The sequence below is a fragment of the Leucoraja erinacea genome, chromosome 11 (assembly GCF_028641065.1).
Source record: "Leucoraja erinacea ecotype New England chromosome 11, Leri_hhj_1, whole genome shotgun sequence".
Classification (NCBI taxonomy): domain Eukaryota; kingdom Metazoa; phylum Chordata; class Chondrichthyes; order Rajiformes; family Rajidae; genus Leucoraja; species Leucoraja erinaceus.
Genome location: NC_073387.1, coordinates 15,171,303 through 15,193,977, shown reverse-complemented (window position 1 = coordinate 15,193,977; position 22,675 = coordinate 15,171,303). Strand labels below are relative to the sequence as shown.

The 22,675-nt window shown below is 44.3% G+C and overlaps 1 protein-coding gene across 4 annotated transcripts in view; it reads left to right on the top strand.

Moving 5' to 3' along the window:
* p4ha2 (procollagen-proline, 2-oxoglutarate 4-dioxygenase (proline 4-hydroxylase), alpha polypeptide 2) overlaps positions 1-20,642 on the top strand; it is a 120,142-nt gene extending 99,500 nt beyond the window's left edge. For all 4 annotated transcript variants that reach the window (XM_055642701.1, XM_055642703.1, XM_055642700.1 and 1 more), the window contains exons 13-15: positions 12,987-13,055; positions 16,068-16,164; positions 17,355-20,642. In XM_055642701.1, coding sequence (XP_055498676.1) covers positions 12,987-13,055; positions 16,068-16,164; positions 17,355-17,425 — 237 coding nt within the window. In that variant the 3' untranslated portion in view covers positions 17,426-20,642. The remainder of the gene's footprint in view (positions 1-12,986; positions 13,056-16,067; positions 16,165-17,354) is intronic.
* The last annotated feature ends 2,033 nt before the right edge of the window (positions 20,643-22,675 follow it).

Genomic DNA, 22,675 nt, shown 5'->3' with positions numbered 1-22,675 from the left:
GTTGTCAAGCTGGAAAAGGTGCAGAGAATATTTGGATGTTGCCAGGACTCGAAGGTCTGAACTATAGGGGGAGGTTGAGCAGGCTGGGACTCTATTGCTTGGAGTGCAGGAAGATGAGGGGTGATCACATAGAGGTGTACAAAATCATGAAAGGAATAGATCAGCTTCTTGCCTGGAGTAGAGGAATCAGCCTTGTCCAAATTCAAGATGAGGCCTACCTGCGATGACATTTTGCAAACAGCACAAAGAACGGCACAAAGAAAAACAGTAAAATACAGCTTTTATGAACTCACCTGCATCAGGAAATCCAATGGAATCAACGGCGTAAGTAGCGAGCTGCTAACGCATTTAAATGCATTAACGCTACTGAGGACTCCCGTTGTTAGCGCCGGCAAGGGAAGCCTCGGTCAGAGGGGATTCCCCAAACTCGTGGAGGAGCGCAGGCACAGCAAGAATCTTACCTGCAAACACCGGGGAGGCCTTCAGGGAGTCCGGAATCGAGGCCGTCGGGCAGGATCCCCCCCAACAGCAACGGAACTGGAGGTGCCGACTGTATAGGAATTCCCAATCTCAGGATTCCCTGACCTTGCGGAGACCCTTAAGTACTGTACCTGTAAACAGCGAGGAGGGCTCCATGGAGTACGGAAACTTGGCCGTCGGGCAGGACTACAGGTCAGGCTGAAGTGGAGGGGACTTCGGCCCTCTCTCCCTACTATCCTACTGGCCAACGTATAGTCACTAGAAAATAAAGTGGCGGACCTAAGGGCAAGGCTGCTTTATCAAAGGGAGCTGAGGGAATGCTCTGTGTTCTGTTTCACAGATACATGGCTCGCCCCCAGCTCCCCAGACTCAGCGGTCCAGCCTGAAGGTTTCTCCATCCACTGTATGGAACGTACACTGGCGTCTGGGAAAGGGAGAGGTGAGGACGTCTGCCTCATGGTCAACTCTGCGTGGTGCTCAGATGTGGCAGTCCTGTCCAACTCCTGCACTCCACACCTCGAACATCTGGCGGTGAAGTGCCGCCCCTTCTACCTTCCAAGGAAATTCACCTCCATTATCCTGACCGCGGTCTACATCCCACCACAGGCAGACGTCCGTCTGGCACTGGAGGAGTTGCACGCCGTGGTCAACAAACACCAGACGTCTTACCCCGAGGCATTTACCACCATTGCCGGGAATTCAATAAAGCAAACCTCAAGAAATCGCTCCCTAACCTCCACCAACATGTCTCCTGTTGCACTAGAGGACCAAACACCCTCGACCACTGCTACACCACCATCAAGGATGCTTATCGCTCTATCCCTCGCCTTCACTTCGGTAAATCCGACCAGACTGAAGTGCTGCTTCTTTCTGCAGCAATTGAAGAGCGCACCCTCAGAGGTGAGGACTGTACAGAGCTGGTCGGGGGGGGGGGGGGGGACGGGGCGGCGGCGGCGGCTGGGCTGGGACGGCGGCAGCAGCAGCAGCGACAGCGGCGGCCTGGCCTCGGAGCAACAATTTTTTTTGCGCCCCTAAAAATTTAGCACCCGGGGCAACCGCCCCACTGGCCTTCCCCCTCCCCCTCCCCCCCCCCCCCCCCCCGCCCCCCCCCCCCCCCCCCCCCTCCCCCCCTCTCTCCCCCCCCTCTCCCCCCTCTCCCCCCCCCCCCCCCCCCTCCCCCCCCCCCTTCCCCCCCCCCCCCCCCCCCCCCTGCCCCCACCCCCCACGCTACGCCACTGGCCGTGGCTACCAAAGGTTGTATCTACCAAGGGATGTGTTTACCCAGGGTTGTGTTTACCAATGGTTGTGTCTATCGAAGGTTATGTCTACCAAGCTTTGTTTCGACCAAGTTGTGTTCATACCAAGGGTTGTGACTACAAAGGCTTGTGTCTATCTCGTGGGTCTGGTGCGAAAGGGACGAGCCTGGAGCGTAGAGTGTGAACCTCGTCCGCAAACTGCGAGCCGGGCGCACAAGCTGCGAGCCAGGTGCGAAAAGAGCGAGTCTCAGTAAATGGGGATTTAGAGGAGGGCACCAATAAATGGGGAATTAGGGGAGCGCAACGTTAAATGGTGAATTAGTGGAGCGCAACGCAACGTTAAATGGTGAATTAATGGAGCGCAACATTAAATGGGGAGCGCAGGGCATTAAATGGTGAATTAGGGGAGGGCAACGTTAAATGGGGAATTAGGGGAGCGCAACATTAAATGGTGAATTAGGGGAGGGCAACGTTAAATGGTGAATTAGGGGAGGGCAACGTTAAATGGTGAATTAGGGGAGGGCAACGTTAAATGGTGAATTAGGGGAGGGCAACGTTAAATGGGGAATTAGGGGAGCGCAACGTTAAATGGGGAATTAGGGGAGCGCAACGTTAAATAGGGGGGGAATTAGGGGAGGGCACCAGTAAACAGTGGCGCAGCTGCCTCACAGGTTGAGACCCGGCCGCCGGCTGCGCGGTTAATACGTTCTCCCCGTGACCGCGTGGATTTTCTCCAGAGATGCTGCCTGCCCCGCTGTTACTACAGAGTTTTGTGACCGGGAGCGGGGTGCAGAGGAACAACTCCAGGCCTGTTTGGAATCTGTAGACTGGGCAATGTTCAGGGATTCGGCAATGGACCTGAACGAATATGCCACAGTCATTACATACTTCATAAACAAATACTTTCCGAGTGTTTCCCAATCAGAAGCCTTGGATGAACTCTGAGATCCGCACTCTTCTAAAGACCAGACACCGGGCATTCATGTCTGATGATACAGTGGTCTACAAGAAGTCCAGATATGACCTTGGTAAGGCAATCAAAAAGGCCAAAAGGGACTTTTGCTCCAAGCTGGAGGATGAGACAGATGTTCGGCAGCTGTGGCGGGGCCTGATTGCCTATCAGAATCACCTCCTATGGCAAAATCAGGAAGTAGCTCGAATGTCGGCGAAACATCATTCCCTGACGAGCTCAATGCATTTTACGCACGCTTTGATAGAGAGAACACTGATGTGCCTTCTCGAGCCCCCTTTCGCTGTGATGGTATTTCAGTCTCAGTCACAGAGGCCAACGTCAGAAATTCCTTCAGAGGGGTGAACCCTAGAAAAGCGCCTGGACCTGATGGTATACCAGGTTGTGTTCTAAAAACCTGTGTCGACCAACTGGCTGGAGTTTTTGCGGACATTTCCAACCTCTCACTCTGAGGTCTGAGGTTCCCACCTGCTTCAAAAGGGCATCAATTATACCATTGCCCAAGAAGAGCAAGGTGATGCGGAGCCAGCGAGGTGGACCAGAGGGTTAGTGGCTGGAATTGGCGGTGCGATGTGGACTCACAGCGGGTGCTGGTTGCTGGTCGCTCTCCGCCGGGATCAGAGTCTCAGCTTTCTGTTTGGCCACATCTCCGACTGGGCTGGGCTGGGTCTCCCACGCTGGGCTGGGTCGAGTCTCGTCTCCGAGGCTGGGCCGCTGCTTGGGGCGGGGCTGCTGCTTGGGGCGGAGCTGCTGCTTGGTGCGGGGCTGCTGGGGGCTAGGTTAGGCTGTTTCGGGTCCCTCTGGTTGGAAACCTCCACCGGCCATCCCCGGCTCCAATAAAGGCGCAATGGCGCAGGAAGGGGTACACCGTCCCGGGGAGTGACAGGGGAAGAGACTAATCCGCACGGCGCTGAATGACAGGAAAACTTTTACGACATTGAACCGATCGGAACGAAACTTGGTGGACTCGCAATAGAGGGGAACGGTGAGTGAACTGGTGTCAAATTGTAGCGCTATCGTTAACCATTTTTGCGCAAATAGAAAGACCACGCAACCAGAAGATAACAAGATCAGAGTTTTAGTTATGTATATATGGATAGATAAAAGATGGGCCAAATGCAGGCAGGTGGGACTAGTTGGTCATTGCGAGCAGGTTGGGACGAAGGGCCTGTTTCCACGCTGCATGACTATGACTCTATGGTGTGATTGGAGATTGTACTGGTGGGTGTAGCTAGCAAAGTACAGGGTGACCCTTGATCTCATGATCCATGACTCAGACAGTACTGACGTTATACAGCGGTGTAGACTCCCTCAGAGTGAAAGACTCACTTGTGCTTCCTGAAAACAACATTCACTGTCAGGAAATCCTTCATCTGATTTACATCAAACTGCATATTAAGGGAATATAAACCTTTCCTGTTCATAAGCAGAGCTGTGCTTTAACCCTTAAAGAGCACATGAGTGCAGTAAGTGGCTCTATCACAACAAGCCAGCAAATCCGAGTGCTTGAGTTGTCACTTTTTCGCACGGAAATCAAAATGGGTGATATAGTTTCTCCAGGAATGCAGTGCCTCATGAACTCTCTTAAGCCATAGTGAGCAGCAGATTGAGGGACCAATAGGAATGATCCTGCAGTGTGGAACTTTGGCGTCCATGAGACCTCGACCAACATGGGGACAGCAGTCCAGGCCCAGACGTAGTGGGCCAACAGACCCGTTCATGTGCTGTACTGTTCTATATTCTAAGAGCATGATCAAAGAGCTTCTAACAAAACTTTACTTTTCAACAAAAGTTTTGGAAAACCTGAGTCTGGCAGGACGTTGTTCATCTGAGGGATTCAGGTAGAATGTGGTATATTTTTAGATTCTGTGGAAGAAAGCTTGTTGTAGATGGGCAAGTCTTTGCCTCCTGACATAAGTTCCTTCTGCCCATGCAAGTGGGCAGTCATGGCCATAGTGTTGGTGTGCTGCCCATGGCATGACCATCTCGGCACTCACTTTTATTGGTATCTTAGTAGCTATGTACTGGAGACAAAGCTCACTGTCACTTGTCATGTGCACTGTATACCTTGGAAGGTGTTGACCGGCCTGTAGTCATTTCTGAAGCGGCCCAGTTAGTTGACCTAAGGCAAGCAGAGTATATTTTTAAATCACAAGGGACAAATCAGCCTCATGTGATCTGAATTTGAGCCTGTTCCGGAGCAGTTGTAATGTGGATGCTGGTGTTTCATTTCTGTCAGTATGGGCAGAAATAGGCAATGCATGAAGAGTGCAGTCAATAGTTGTAACTCTGACACCAAAACTAGATCAGGTCCAACACCATGAACAGCAACTACAATCTCCATCCCCTCCCCTTCCCAGTTCTCCCACCAGTCTTACTGTCTCCGACTACAATCTATCCCTGTACCACCCACTCCCCTGACATCAGTCTGAAGAAGGGTCTCGACCCGAAACGTCACCCTTTCCTTCTCTCCGTGGAAAGAAAATCAGGTTATTGGAGAATGGGATTCATTTTCTTCATTCGAATCAGAATGGAGCAAGAAAGAAGCATTACATAGGAAATAGGATAGCTATAGATGGTTTAGTTTTTGATGCTCATTTCATAAGAAAATGACATCTGGCAGTCAACTTGCATTATTTATCTGCATTGCTCCAGGCTGGTTTCTTTTCTCTCCCCCTTGGTGAAGTACTGTTATAATCATTCTTTCTGCATTTGTATATTGTTAGAGTAACTAACTGCATTCAGCTGCTTTATAAAATAAACCACAGAAACACAAGTATATACATATCTCTGGCAACTCATTCACTCAAATCAAACTCACTCAATTCAAAGTGGTCTTGAGTGCAATTATCTCTTTACATATTAGATAAATTATCAATGGTAGCCTGTCCATACACACCTCCTGTAAACCTCACCCCTACTATCACATCCAGGCCTAGTTTGAATGGATGTGGAGAGGATGTTTCAAGTGATGGGAAAGTCTAGGCCAAGAGGCCACAGCCTCAGAATGATAAGGTGTACCTTTAAAATGGAGATAAGGAGGAATTTCTTCAGCCAGAGGGTGGTGAATCTGTGAAATTCAATGCCACAGATGGCTGTGGAGGCCAAGTAATTAGGTACTTTTAAAGTGCAAATTGTGAAGCTCTTGATTAATAAGGGCATCAAAGGTTATGAGGAAGAGAATGTTGTTGTGAGGAGAAGATAGATCAGCCATGATCGAATAGCGGAGTGAACTCAATGAGCCAAATGGCCTAATTCTACTCCAATGTCTAATGAACTATCCCCTTAATATAATGATTATGTTTAGTAGTACAGTTTATTAAAAAATACTCCATGGCTCAAGTTGAAGGCTCACCCTACAATGGTGAGCAACAGAAATTGGGGGCGCACAAGAAGAAGAATTGGAGGAGTTGAGAAATGTTAGTGATAGAGGTTGCTCAGACCTGGAGGGACAAATTCATTTCAGGATTTGAAAGTGAGCAATAAGACCAATAATGAGGACTAGGAAGTAATATATCACTCCTATAAGAAGTTGAAAGGTATTCTCTTTGAGTGACTCTTCTCTTTCATTTTCCTTTGGCTATTACTCTGCTGAATTAGGGTGTGTTGTAATCTCAAGATAAAGCTGTTGTGGTTAAATGAAGTAAAAATTAATTAGTTTAGAGATACAGTGCGGAAACAGGCCCTTTGGCCCACGGAGTCTCCGCTGACCAGCGATCCCCGCACACTAACGCTATCCCACACACTCTAGGGGCAATTTACAATTATACAAAGTCAATCAATCGACAAACCTGTACGCCTTTGGAGTGTGGGAGGAAACCAGAAATTACAGAGAAAACGCACGCAGGTCACGGAAAGGACGTACAAACTCCGTACAGACAAGCATCCTCACCCGCTGTGCAACCGTGCTGCCCGTGTTTATGATCAAACAAACGTTTATGATTATGTGGAATTCCCAGCATTGAAACGGGATACTTGACTAATCTAAACTTTACTAGAGTCAATGCAATACTCAATCCCCTTCACATTCTGCTCTACCCATCTCCCTCTGGTATGTGCCACACCTTCCGTTAACTACACGTACGCTATCTTCCTAGACCAACAATGCTGCTGAAGCAATATCTTTAAGAAGCACATTTATGTGCAGATGAATAGATTTATAACAAAGATACCAGCCTCAGTTGCTTTTCCTGGAAGTTGAATGTAACCACTTGAAAAATGCTGCGCCGATATTCTGCAGAAATATCAGAATGACTGGTGTTGCCTTGACATTTGTTAAAACTTGCAACTGGTTAAGGTACTGATTAAAATCAAGTTGCTGCAAATTTAGCAGCTCGGTCTGGTTTAAGGTTTGCTCATGCCTTAACCTGTATTTTCATGACTAATGTAACGGGCCAGAAAGACACTCTGCAGGTGTCTGCTTTGTCGAAAATGTCTTTCAGCAGGCGTAAGACATTCTGTGAGGGGGTCGTGGTCCATATTGGTATCAATGATATAGGTACAAAGAGAAATGAGGTCCTGCAAAGAAAATGTAAGGAGTTTAGGCAGTAAATTCAAGAACAGGTCTTCCAGGGTTGTAATCTCAGGATTACTCTCCATAACAAGAGAAGAAATAGAAAGATAGTGCAGTTCAATACGTAGCTGAGGAGCTGGCCCAGGGGAGAGGACCAGATATATGGATCATTTAGCTCTCTTCTAGGGCAAGTGGGGCCTGTGCAAGGTTGTTTCTGAATTGGAGAGGATAATATCTGCAGGAGGTTCGCGAGTGCTACTCGGGAAGTGACAGAGCAGTGGAAATCAGAGCTGCTGGTCAGCAAATGGAGGGACTAATAAGAAGATAGAGGTTATGACAAGTACATCTGAAAGGATGGACAGGTAGGGGTCAGTTAATGAACCATGAGACTTTTCACCTCTACCTCGGTTGTTATCGCCAGCCTTCTGGATATTAACAGAGACTCAGCGAGTTGCAGGCTCTCATTACATAGTGTATTCTGGTTTCATGGGGACAGTTTATTGGGGTGATGGTTAGAGAATATCAGCGACAGAGAAACTTAATTGTCCAATTATGAGAGTGTTAATGGCAAATATGGACAAGACACAATGGCCAGGAGAAAGGGGGTTGCAAACGCCCTGAATAGGTGGCAAGATCCATGAAAACAAATGGGGAGAAGGCATGTGTAACTGGTGCTTATTTGTGGCCTTGCTTGAGGTTTTCAACTGATTCTATTTCTGCATGTTTTTGCTGTTATTTCTGATGCCTTGCCAGATAACATAAAATATTATTTGTCATGAGCCCATTCTAATTTTATCATTTTACACTTTGCATGGGTTCGTTAATAGTTGTGGCAGCATATTTAACCATCTTAAATGCAATTTTTGTATATTTATTTTGGTGCTGAACTGACATTCTGGCAATGGGACTAAAACATCAAGTAGCAAGTACAGGAAATGTACGGTTAGTATCTGAATAGAAAAATGGCTGTTGCATTGACATCCTTCAACTGGTTAGCTCCAAGTTCCTTCATGAAATGACTAGGATTAACCTTATAACATAAATGAGAGAATGGAGGGAAGCATCACAGATTGTCAAGTGTTGACATCCATTTGAGAGAATGTGCCATTTCAATGTGCAAATCCCTCCTGTTGTGAAGTTATGACCATCCCATAATATTTTGACTTCTATCTGTACAATTAGATCTTGGATTGAGAAAGCTCCTGTGGTGTAGGAAGGCATCTCAAGACATGAAAATTAACATTGGCAAAGGAAATATCCATTTCAGCAGACAGTGCAGGAATAGAGAAAGTTTTGAAAGGGTGATGATAAAGCTGATATCACCCATACACACATCGGTGGGGGCGCTGCGAGATGGCTGCCCTGCCAGCAGCGTCTTAGTCAATTCAACTTTTTTTGTTTTTTTTTAGTATGTCTAAATGTTTGTTTTAATGTCTCTCGGTGGCGTCTTGTGTGGGGGGTGGTGAGGGGAGAACCGCTTTCAGTCGACTCCTCCATGGAGAGGCGACTTTTTCCATGTCGCCTCCCTCGTGGCCTAACACCCAGGATTGGTGCGGCCTTTCCCGGAGCTTCAGCAGCGGGCGCAGCGTGAACTTTTCATCGCGGAGCGGGCGAGCCCTCGCCAGGGGTCGCCAGGCGGGAGTGTTCCGATCGCTGGCCCACAGCAGCCTAAAGCCGGTCTGCGGAGATTCCAGCTGGCGCGGCGTCTGGAGCCCGGGATCCCTTGTTGGGGACCGCGAAGCAGAAGAGCTCCGACCACCACCCCGCGGCCGACAACAGCTTGAAGCTGCTGTCTGCGGTGCTTCTAGCCGCGGGCGCTGTGGGGACTTACTTACCATCCGGAGCGGGATCCCTCGCTGGCGATCCCTGGAGAAGAGCTCTGACCGCCGGCCTACGTCATCTTCAAGCTGCGGTTTTCGGTAGGGAAGCACCGATTCGAGACTTACCTTGCCTGTACATCTGGCTGCCCGCAGCGGCGACTGCGGAGGTTTATGGTTCTGACCACGGGGAAAAATGGAGGAGGACTGACTAAACTTTGTGCCTTCCACCGCAGCTGGATGTTTTTGTGTTAAATTTTTTATTGTGTATTGTGTGTTCTTTTTTATTGTACTGCTGCTAGCAAGTTCATTTCACTGCCCTTCATTGTGTATGTGACGAATAAATCTGACTATTGACTATTGATACACATGTAAAACTGAACTCAGGTTTTCAGATCTCGGCAAGTTGATACAAGTGAGGACCTAAGATAAATATGTTTGGACCCCAGAGGTAATGGTGCAGAAACAGGTTGAGAAGCCAAAGGATTCTCTCTACACGTATGAATGGATAAGGGTGGAATCTATCACATACAATCCTACTCAGCTGGGTAACATGAAAGGAGGAATACTTAAGCAACTATGCAGAAATGTCAAGATAAATAGTGGAAAGCTCAACATAGTTACAGGAACTCATTTCTGAGTTTGAAACTTCCCATTATCCCAGTCAGAGTCTGACTGGAGAGTGTCAAACCTAAAACACAGAGGCGGGACTATTTCCACAACAGCCTGTTTATGTCCCATAATTTGGGGGACAAGGGGGGACGAAAGCGGTTCCCCCCTTACCCCCAAATTACCCCCACATTCCATGGAGACTTGTCTTCTATATTGCAGGACTGCCCATTTAAATCTTGTACATGTATCATTGTCCAACAAGATCTGTTTCCAGGGAGGATCAAAAGTAATGGTCCCTATTGAAGTGAATGGTCTCTCTTCATCCATCTGTTTTGTTGGTAGACCCTAACTTATCCTTGTAAATCCAATTAAGATCATCTCCAGTTTAACCACTCAGAATAAACTCTTGCAACAAACAACTAACAAACAATTCTGAAGCTGACCATTCCCTATGTCTATACAGAACCTTCTGTTTTTTTAACACTGTGCACTCATTCATTTTAATTATGAAAGTGCTTATTTACTCAGCTGGCACATAAGATCTGACAACCCAGGACACTATACTGAAATAGCACATTTTCAAGTTAAATCTTTGTGTAACCCAAGAGGATTTTGTTTTTTCCTTCAATTCCTGAATTTAATGTGGCTTAAACATAAACTGGGCTATCTTCACAATATGATTATGAATATTTGAGGGATCTTCCCTAACAATGTCAGTGGAAGATGTATTTAAAATTGGAGATGTTGAAGCCAATAAAACACTTCTTAATGCACCTTGACATCATTTTACTGCACATTAATGCCACCTTTGTGAGGGTGGGTCCAAGAGCCGTTGTTTTCTCTTGCATGGAGAGTTTTTGATAAGAAGGATTCAATGTAATGTGATGTGTGCCCAGGCATTCAGATACTTACTTTTCATCTTCCTTGTATAATTCTTAGAGCTGGTGCAAGAGCCTTTTGTTTTCTACAAACATTGAAAATATTTGTGAAGGATTCAATGCAAAGTGATGTCTGTCCAGCATTCAGATACTTACTTTTCAACTTCCTTGTGCAATTCCTAGAGCTTTGTTTTCCAACAGTACTCCGTGGGATCTTGGTCAGATCACAGTGACTGTGCAAATTCTCTGTATCTGCTCCAATTCACCATGCCACCCTTCCAAAAATATGTAATGTTTGGGAAATGTCTGATTTATTTTTATTGCGACTTTTTTAATTTAATTCAACAAACTCCACTGAGGTTGTGATATGTTACAGGTAGATTTATACAGTGCTTGCAGTATATTCTGTTGATTTTAATTGTTTTTTTAATGGAGGTTAGGTGAGTTGGACTTGCAGGCATGTCATTTCTCTGCTCACAGATTTGTGCAATGGATAGACCAATTCATTGGAGTCGTTTGGAAGAATTTACTGTGGAGAATGGGGAGAACCGGAGGATCTGCTATGTGTAGATTTCCAAGAGCTGCATCAAAGAAAGGTGTTTGATGAAAATAAAGGATTATGATTTAAGAAGTAACATAGTGGTGTGAATAGAGGCTGACCAAGAAAATCAGAGTACAGGTGTAAATAGGACTTTGTTCTGGTTGATGATATGAAATGAGTGGTGGGCCACAAAGATAAATCCTGTGGCCTCTACCTTTTATTAATTTATATTCATGACTTGGATTAAGGCATTAGATGTATGGTTCCTAAACTTGTTGGTGGCACGAAATAGGAAAGTAACTTGTGAAATTGGCATTTAAAGACAATCAAGGGAATTGGGTAAGTTAAGTGAGGAAAAGCTCTGGCAAATGGAATATAATGTGGGTAATTTCAAATCATTCATGTCGGCCGGATAAAATGGAAATAAAACATCTTATCTGAATGAAAAGAGGTTGTAGAGTTTCTGGATGCAGAGTAATGTTGATGTCATGGTTTGCAATAGACAAATGTTGATTTGCAGTAAATTAGCAGAATTATATTATCACAGGAATTAATTGAAACGTAAGGAGATTACACTTAAATTATACAGAGCGTTAAATTATACTCTCATTTATGGAGTACTTTGCATGGTATTGATTTCTCAATTTAAAGAAGAATGTTATCGCATGGGAATTTGCTCAAAGAAAGTTTACTTGACTGGGCCTGTTGACTTACGATGAAAGGTTGGAAAAGCTAAGCATGTATCCTTTGGAATTTAGAAGATAGAACAGTGATTGAATCATACAAGATTACGAGGGGACTTTACAGAGTGGATGTTTCCTTGAAGAGAATCTAGAACGAGGGATCAGAGTTTAAAACAGTCTTCCAATGAAGACATGAATGAGGTGATTGTTTTTTGTTGAAAAGTAGATACTTTTTTAATTTCAAAATTAAACTTTATTCAGAATTTAAAAAAATTTATACAAAACAAAAATTGGGCAAAAAAGCTCTTCACACAATCTCGGTGTCTATGCATCCAATGCATTGAGTAATGTTCACACCTATCTTCATACAAACCATCCTTGCCAGTCATGTGGCCCCCTGGAGTGATATCTCTTCCCTTGTTTTAAGCAGTGTCCCCAGCGGACTCTGCCTTTCAATGTCCAGCAGCGGAAGGACCCCCCCACAGAGCCTTCGCATTGGCTGCACTGAGCTTCATTGCATCCATCAGCACATACTCCTGCAGCCTGCAAAGGGCCAGTCGGCAGCTTTCCCTGATGGACATCTCGCTCTACAGGGAAATCAACAGGTTTTAGGCAGACCAAAGCTCATTGGGAAAAGACTAGAATCCTTTATCTCCTGGCTGCTTTGGTGTCAGTCAGCATACAGCCGTCTTTTTATTGATTGCATTATTTTTAATTTAACCCCGTAACAGAACTGGAATGTAGTTGATGTCAACTCAAAGCTGTCCGTTTTTTATTAAGGACCCGAGGCAGTATTTTACTGAGGGATACGGTGTGACAAAATAAAAACAAGGAGTTGCAAGCCAATTAGCATCTGGAAGTGAATAGGGCAATTCTGCCAAGAGCCTGCATCAGAGAGTCAAAGATGGGTTGAAGGCCTTTTTACACTGAGGGGTTCAAAGGCAGATGGGAGTTTTATCACTTTGAGTCAATTAGACAGTGTTGATACGTTATCTCTGTCTCACGATCTGTTGCTTTCTGTGTGTTATACACTTCTTTCAGGTCACTTTGTGACTGTGGGTTCAGTCTGTGCAACTGCTGGGATGTGTTGCATCAGCTGCATACATTTAGCATGGGAGTCAATGTGTCAAGCACAATTTCCATCGTTCCAGCTGCATTAATTTAAGATGAAAGCACCGTCTCACCATAAAAAGCTGGCACAGTATTGATTAATCTGTTTGTAATTCTCTCTGGCAGATGAGTGACGTTCCAGCAGGCGGAGCCACAGTATTTCCCGACTTTGGAGCTGCCATATATCCAAAGAAGGTAACTGGACAAGTTTTTGTACAATTTTGCTAATTCGAGGTTTCAAGGTTTGTTTATTGTCACATGTATCAATTAAGGTACAGTGACATTCAGATTGCCATACAGTCATACCAATAAAGATCAACAAGACAACCAAATACATTTTTAACATGAATATCCACCACAGCGACTCCCACATTCCTCGCTGTGATGGAAGGCAAAAAAAAGTTTAATCTTCGTCCTTTCTTTGTTCTCTCGCGGTCGGGGCACTCGATCGGGGCGATCTATGCTCCCGCAACCGGCGGTCGAGCCCTCTGCATCGGGGCGATCAAGCTCCCGCATTGGGGGAATCTCAGGTCCCCGCACCGGGCGATCGGTCTCCCGAGTCAGGGCTGGTTGAACCTCCAGCGGCTTAGAGCTTCCTGCCATCAGTCTCTACCCGAGATTGCAAGCCCCTCGATGTTGAAATCCGCAGGCCATGGTTGGAGCATCGATCCCAGGCAAGGGATCGCAGGCTCCGATGGTAAGTCCACTGCCCCGCGGTGGGGCTCAAAGTCAATCTTGAGCATGGCCGCCAGCTCCATGATGTTAGGTCGCAGAGCAACCAGAGATACGACCCAGACAAAAATTGCATCTCCGGCAAGGTAAGAGATTGAGAAAAGTCCCCCCCCCCCCCCACATAAAACAAATCAGAGAACACCAAAACATACTCTTTAACGCGTACTTAAAATAACAAAACAGAAGAAAGGACAGACAGACTGTAGGCGAGGCAGTCATTGTTGGCGCCGTCCAGTATTATTTATGCAATGGTTCTATATTATCACATGTACTGAAATTATTTTTTTGCATACAGTTCAGTAAATTAGTAAATTATTACCATACATAAATACCATCCCAGATTAAGTATAAAGTGTACAGAAATAGCCCACTGAGACCATGTGCAAGAGTTATCAGGTTTTTCGTCCAGCGAACTGTTGTCCTTCACCTTGCCGTGCCAACTTCAGCCTTTGTGATCCAGAGATGACTTTCTGGATTATGTGCAAAATAAATGGATATGGGCTGCAATGGGCAGGCAACCCTGCAAGAAATCAAGACCAAGCACTGGAACAATTCAGCGGGTCAGGAATTATCTCTGGAGGGCACGGATGGGCGTTTTGGGACAGGACCTTTCTTCAGGCTATTTGTTGGAGTGAGAAAGCTGGAAGAGAGGTGCGGGCAGGACATAGCCTGGCATGTGATCGGGCCAGAAAAAAGAAGGATCTCGACCTGAAATGTCACCTATCCATGTTCTCCAGGGATGCTGACTGACCTGTTGAGTTAGTCCAGCACTTTGTGTTCTGGTAAGTGGGAGATGTATATGGGTGAGGTAGGTTTTTGATTGGCAAATGGATTAACAATGGCCTGAGATGAAAAGAAACCTAACGATGTAAGATAAGTAGAGAAGAGACATGAAATGTGAAGCCAGAGGAGGGAATATATGTGGAAGAGGACATGGAATGGGAAAAGGAGGCAGGATTGTAGGAGAAATGGATACACATCAAGGTTGGTCACAGCAGGGAAGGGGGGAAAAAAAGAAACTGGGGTTATTGTTTAATTACCTAAAATTGGAGAATTCAATTTTCATACAATTAGGTTGTATGTGTCGCCTGGACAAGTCAGAAAACCACATAATTGAAGCCCTAGTCAGCCCTCTGAAAAGCTGCTATAGATTCACTTCTAGGCTAAGACGGCATTGGTGCAATAGCTTATATATATTTTAGGCTAATATGCAATTTTTTTATGTATCTTTGTAATTCCGTGTACTGTTTGATGTGTTATATGGACCTGTGTCTGAAATAAAGCTTTATTCATTGATAAACTACAATGAAATTGCTTCATTGGAATCCCCAGAACCAGTCTGGGGAAAGGTCCCAACCCAAAACATCGCCTGTCTATTCCCTACAGAGATGCTGCCTGACCTGCTGAGTTACTCCAGCATTTCATGTTTTGCAAATAAAATTATTTCTCTGCTTTCATTTAAAGCTTGGTAAAACCCCTGGCATTGAATCTCCCTTTTCATCAAGCTCACCTACCAAAATTGTAGTGTATTCATAATTTTTGAGTGCCTACAATGTGCAACGTGTGTGCCTTAGTTTGCTGAATACCAAAAATGCAAGAGCACCCCAAAATGAAGCAAAATTGCTTATGTTTTTGTAGTTACAAGATCAAAGTCCGGAGAGTAATTTTTGTTTCACTTTCAAATTAAATTAGTTTTAGAGATATAGCATGGAAACATGCCTTTTGACCCACCGAGTCCACACCAATCACCTGTTCACACTAGTTCTCAGGGTGGCACAGTGGTGAAGCTGATAGAGCCACTGCCTCACAACTACAGCAACCTTGGTTTGATCCTAACCTTGGGTGCTGTATGTGCGGAGTTTGCAAGTTCTCCCTGTGACCACGTGGGTTTCCTCTGGATGTTCCAGTTTCCTCCCATACTCCAAAGACATACAGGTTTATAGGTTAATTGGCTCCAGTAAAATTGTAAATTATCCCTTGTGCGTAAGATAGTGCTAGTACAGGGTGATTGCTGATCGGCACGGACTTGATGGGCCAAAGGGCGTCATTCCAGGCTGTATCTCTAAATCTAAAGACTCTATTATGCCACATTTGCATCAACTCCCTACACACTCAGGGCAATTTTACAGAAGCCAATTAACTTGCAAATCCGCACGCCTTTGGGATGTAGGAGGCAACGGAGCACCCGGAGGCAACCGGAGCACCCGGAGGTAACCCAAGCTGTCACACGGAATAACATGCAAACTCCATGCAGACAGCATCCGAGGCCAGGATTGACTCTGGGTCTCTGGCGCTGGGTGGCAGCTTAATGTGCTTCATGGATACGGGGGACAGGTAAATGGATATGATAGAAATGTCGATGTGTTCATCTGTAGAGAAAAACAGAATAAACATTTCAGGTTGATATTTTTTCATCGCAACAGTTTGTATTGATTAAATTACATCTTTAAGATTATTTTTTTAATGTATCTCCAGGGAACAGCAATCTTCTGGTATAACCTTTTTAGAAGTGGAGAAGGTGATTACAGAACGCGACATGCAGCCTGTCCAGTATTAGTAGGAAGTAAATGGGGTAAGTATCTCTTGTTCGTGGAGTGACAAAAGATAAGGACCTGCATCCACACTGGGTGCTTTCTCTGCTCTTTATGTTTTGTTGAAACCTCTGTGAACAGTTTTGTGAAGTGAATGTGTGAGAAGAATGCCTGTGCATCAGATTGAAATACTTGATTCCATCCTTGTTAGGGATGGTACAAATGGTTCAATTATGCTTTTATTGTCACATGTGTGGGCCAAACGCACAGTGAAATTCATTCCTTACACACAGTCCAGTTGAGTATTTCCATACCCAAGCATATCCCCGATTAGGCAGTATACTGAAATAGTCCTTCTTCTTCTTGAACAGCCTAAAGGTGTAGAACAACTTGTTCTATTTGAGCTGGAAGTGGACACTATCTCTGGCACCATCACTGACTTCATCAACTCCGGCTCCCTGCCCCCCACAAGCCTCCAACCTCATCGCTCCCCAGCCCCGCACGGCCCGATTTTACCTTTTCCCCAAAATCCACAAACCTGACTGTCCTGGTAGACCCATTGTTTCTGCCTGTTCGTGCCCCACCGGACTTATTTCCACATACGTCGACTCCATCCTATCCCCCCAGGATAACACACCTGGCTTCAACATATTTTGCTCTTCAAGTTTTCACATCAGTCATGTTCGTGATCTCCCGTGAGTGAGATTCACACCTTGTGCTGGTAGATAAATGTGTCTCTGTAATGACCACCATATCCCCAGACATTCCTCCAGCATTCATCATCATACTGTTACTTCTGTGCACTGTAAAGCTGAGTGCCCAATACAGTGCCCAAAGAACTGTTCTACAAATTAGAACATTTTCTGCCAATCCCTAGCTTGACAATGCTGAATATTTGCCAAAGTCATAGAACAGTACAGCACATGAACAGGCCCTTTGATCCACAATATTTGTGCCCAACATGATGCCAAGTTAAATTAATCTTCTCTGCTTACACGTGATCCATCTTCCTCCATTTACTTCAGAGGGCAATGGAAACTCAAACGTTAAACTCATTAAGAGAGGGCAGGTTTCCCAGCTGGCATTGGTTAGCCAGGTGTTTTTTTTTTTACAATGGTCCAACACCTTTATAATCACTTTTGCTGTTGCCAACTTCTTAATTTTACTTTTATTTTCACTAATCTCATATTCTCAATTTAACAGCTCTTCGACCTCTTTTATTTTCATTTAGTTTCCAACAAATGGATCCATGAGAGAGGACAAGAGTTCAAGAGACCATGTGGATTGACAGAAGTGGAGTAAACGTGTGGACCATTCTGTCTTCCCACTTTATTTCCATCCCTTCTTTTATCAAGACAAGCAGTCAAGATTTCATTTTTCCCTATTGAGTGCCAATCACCTTCTGCATTCCATTGACCTTTTATCTCAGCGTTGTCTCCATTTTGTTTCATTTCTTCTCCTTTGTGAACCTAGACATACTATGATATTCATCGGGGAAAGAAAAACGCTCTGTGTGGTATTTTCTATCGGTGGTCCATTGTGTACATGAAGATGATTCATTCTCAGTGTCAAAAATTGGAGCACTTTGGTAAAGCAACCCAGAGAAGACAGCAAGCTTTTCATTTTGGGGGAAATAGTGAATGAAGGCATTAGTGTAATTGCGTTACCTTCATCATTTCTTACTGACTTCAATTGGAACAGTGTAGTTTGGACATGTTGTTCCACCATATGGATGCAGTTGCACGGTCCTTACATCCTGTGCACTTCGCCAACCTCTCCCTTTCCAGGCCATTCCAACATAACAGGTCTATTTTCATGAGAAGGTTTTGTGTTATCATTCTGTTTGCTCATTCTAACTTTGAAAATCACCAGCAGACTTGCATTCAATTTTCGTCACCAGATAATGATTATTGCAGATGATAAAGTGATCCCTTTGAGAAGCTAAATTAATCCTAATTGCTTCTAAACTGAATTAAAAGTAACAAACACCAATATGACCAACCAATTTGTTATATAAAGAAAGTGCTGGAAATCCGAGGCCAGTTAGACAAAGTCTTCGCGTAAACGCTTCAGTTAGTGAACAGAGGACAAGAACATCAACCCTGAATGTTGACTGTGTCTCTAGAAATGCTGTTTGATGGCTGAATATTTCCAGCATCTACACTTGTTGGCTTCTGAACCAATTTATTTTTGATTCTCTACTCTAACATCTACTGTGAAATGGGTCCTATGTTCATGGATTAATGTACACCTACCCAATAAAGATCAGTGAGGAAAAGGGAACACATCCAGTCTTCACTGTGATGCTAAACGCCCTTGAACAATTTGAGAAATATTAATTGGACTTGCTGTGTGTATTAATTAATCCCTTGGACAAAATTGTTGAAGTGGAAGTTTATCTTTCGCCACATCGTCTAATTTTCATTACAAGTGACCATGTATGAATTTCATTCTCAACAAAGATTTATATTTCTGAGCAAGCTCATTACAAGGACTATTACCATTATGTGTCCACACCTTTTACAACGAATGTTGTCATTATGTGTGCAAATCTTTTTCAAGGACTATTGCTATCACTGTTGTGTGCCCACACCTTATAAAAGGACTATTGCCACAATATTTCTACTTCCCTTGGTTCTTGAGCCATCAACTAGAAACATAAAATCACAGATCCTCTCCACAATCTGCTTCTAATTCTAGAATTAAACACTGGCAGAGTTGGTTGTGGAATTAAAATTGCAAAAAATTGAGCCATAAAATCCAGTCAATTTATTTGCTAGCCTGGCCTTTCTGCGATATGTCTATTTTAGAATCCTAAATGTAAAGTCATTCCTTAAAGCAATTTTTAGATCACCATTAACAGAGACAACTTTAACTGTTTCATTCAGGTAGGGTAAAATTAGAGATTGGGGGGAGGGGAAGGGCAGCCACAGATTTTGAATGACAATTGATTATCCAGCTATCAAATTAATTATAAAGCAGAAACAGGAGGCAAAGGGAGCTCCTGCACTGAGCAGCAGTTGGGAAACGGTGTTATACAGAACTAATGCTGAGAACAGGTTTTAAACATATCTGTGGTAAATGACATTTGCATTAGGAGCGGTGGTGGAGGGTTGAGGTTAGTATAATCATCCCTGTGACCACCAGGGTTTCATCTGGATGCTCCAGTTTGCAGGTTTGTAAAGCAGCATAACTCCCCATTAGTTAAAAGGCAAAGTAAATCAAAGGGGAGTTGAAGGGCAAATATGAACAAGTAGCTGATTGTGCAGGAAACTAAGGAGAGGGAGAATGGGACTAACAGGATTACTCCCCTGGGAGCCAACAGAGAAACACAAATAGCCTCCTCCTGCTTTATGACTAAGATAACAAGAGTGAAATCAAGGAAAAAAGCCAGATAACAAAACGGAACAGATCACAGCTGTAAAGTTGCCTTACAGCACCAGGGATGCTGGCTACATAATTTGTACGTTCTCTCTATGACTGCGTGGGATTTCTCCAGGTGTTCCGGTTTCTTCCCACATTCTAAAAACGCACAGGTTTGTAGGTTAATTGGCTTAGTTAAAAAAATGTCCCTGGTGTGTGTAGGATAGTGTGCTCGTTGTAAATTCAGTAGGCCGAAGGATCTGTTTCCGCTCTGTGTCTCTAAACCAAAACTAAACTAAAAACAAAGTTCGGGAGATGCTGAACAGGTCAGGCCACATCTGTGGGGAAAAAAGAGCATCAACCTTTTAGGTCACAGTTCTGATGAAGGGTTTCCAACCTGACTTTGTTTCTCTTTCTGCAAATGCAGCCTGATCTGCTGAGTCCAAAAAAGTTCTCGTTTTTGTTTTCGATATTACAGCCTAAATTGGACTGTTTTGGTTGGTTCTTGAGGGTAAGTGCTTGGTGATTCCTTCAGTTCAATTCCTTTATGTAAATCTCAAGGATTTGTGTCCCAGCTTATTAGTATCATATTAGAATAAAAACAAACTGATCCATGACTTCTTGTAGGTGAGATCCTTAGTTTGGATGTGATGGTGCAGGTATAAATCAACAATTGCATGCAGTGGAACTACAATCTGCAATGTAATATGCCTTATTTGTATCTTTCAAGAACTTTATATTGCAATGTGAATGTAAACAAAACCTCAAGTGCTTCTTTTCATCCAGTATGCCAATTGAGCTGCTTATTGAACAGTAACAGATCCCCCAATTTGTCACTCTCTGCAAATATCCGCTCCACTCTAAATTAAGGATTGGGTGAGGTAAAAGATTGTTTTCCACTCAGAATTAATTTGATCGGGTTGTTGCAAATGCTGGAACTTACTGTTAAGTTTTATTTGCCTCTTTACCTCTGATGTTCCACAGTGCAAATATTATGTTTAAATACATATTGACTTTATTAAATGTTTTTCAAATCTTAATTTTATTGATTTTGTTGATGGTAAAAAAAAAATTTCAATGGAGCATAAATCCCACAAAGTGATTAAAGGAATGCATCCAATGTTACTGTGCTTAAATGAATGAATAAAATAATTTAAAATAATTATTTCTGGACTTATTTTCTTGCTGCCTTGCACATCGTGAGCGGCACAGTAGCACAGAAGTAGAGTTGCTTTCTCACAGCGCCAGAGAGACGGTTTTGATCCTGACTACAGGTGCTGTCTGTATGGAGTTTGCACATCCCCCCATAGACCATGTGGGATTTCTCCAGGCACTCCAAAGATGTGCAGGTTTGTAGGTTAATTGGCTTCTGTAAATTGCCCCTAGTGTGCAGGATAGAACAAGTGTATGGCTGATCACTGGTCGGCGCAGACTCGGTGGGCCAGTGAGCCTGTTTCCACGCTGTATCTTTAAAAATATAAACAATCCGTGCTGTTCGATTGGTGCAGTGCAACCTACAAATATAGGTCTGATTTTTTTGCCATCTAACGTTCTTGATATTGTGGTGTTCATATTGTGAAAATAAGACTCTATAATAATTTTGGTGAAAATAAGTCTCAATAAGTTGCCAGACACCCGAGTTCCATCCCGACCCTGAGTCCTGTCTGTGTGGAGCTTGCACGTTCTCCCTGTAATGATGTGGGTCTCCTCCGGGTGCCCCATTTTCGTCCCACTCCCACAGACGCGGTGGTGTGGAAGCCACTTGGCCTCTGTAAAAACATCATGCCCCTAATGTGTAGGGAGTGGATGAGAAAGTGGGTGAGCGGGTGATCGATGAGCAGTGAAGACTTAGTGGGCCAATGCCCTGGCCAATCAAGGCAAACATACAATAATCCTTCTTTACTACTCTATCTACTTGTATTGCCACTTTCAAGGGGATATAGACTTGGACCCGTACACTTAGCCTTTCATGGGGCTCCCAATATTGAAATAACACAGAAAATATGGGACTCACTCAGCGAGTTCGGCAGCATCTATGAAATGGGAAACAAAATTAATGTTCCGTGTCAATGATTCTTTGTCAGTATTGGAAAAGGTTGAAAACACATTAGTGCTAAGTGAAGGGAATTTGGCTGGAGGATACATAGGACAATAGGAGTATCTCAGATTGGGTGAGGCCAAATGAATTAATGCAGAGCATGCTTGCCGTGTGTTGCTAATGGCTGGTCTGTGTGACACTCTCAGTGGCTCTGACTGCACTAATGGAGGGAGATGAACTGAGCCATATTTACAGATAGATGACTGGGGAAAGTGGCCAGTACTGATACAGACAAAAAGTGTGCGTTGCCTAAAGTTGGACAATTTGATATCCAGAAGCCCAGACAGAAAATGAAGTGTTGTTCCCTAGGCTTGTGCCAGGCATTGTAACAAAGCCAGAGGCTTCAGACACAGTGGCACAGGAATGGAATATGGAGCCAAAATGTGGAATGTGAAGTCACTGATTGGAGCCCCCCAAAAAAAGAACCCTGCCAACGTAATCATGCCCTTATCAATACCCCCATTGGTTGTAGAAATACCTCTAGATCTCCAGCCCTTCCAAGCTCATGTCTGTTGGTCTGATTATAAATCTGGTCAGTTTCTAACTAAACCTGCAGGGAATTCATTCAAATCCACTGCACAGGACACTACAACGTCCGTATACTATGTGGCACAAATAACATGGTGGGTGGCACAGCTGGAAGAACAGCCTTCCAGGGCATCACAGTGGGCAGCTGGTAGAGCCACTGAGTCAGAACACCAAAGATCCTGGTTCCAACCTGACCTTGGCCGCTGTCTGTGTGGGATTTGGAGCCCCCAAATAAGCAAAGGCCGTGGAGATGATGTTAACAATTATTTGCTCACAATCGAGAGTAGGGATATTCAATATAATCCTCATAGAACTAACAATGGAGCAGATGACTGCAGTTCTGCAAGTTTAAAGGAATCACTGGAGAGAAATTGGAATGTTTGTTAAATTCAAGGGATCAGCCACTCTGTGAGGTAGGTTTATCTCAAGATAAGTTTAGGTTAGTTTTGAGGTACAACAAAGAAATAGGCCCTTCGGCCCTCCGAGTCCATGCTGACCAGTGATCACCCTTACACTACTTCTATCCTACACACTAGGGACAATATACAGAAACCAATTAACCT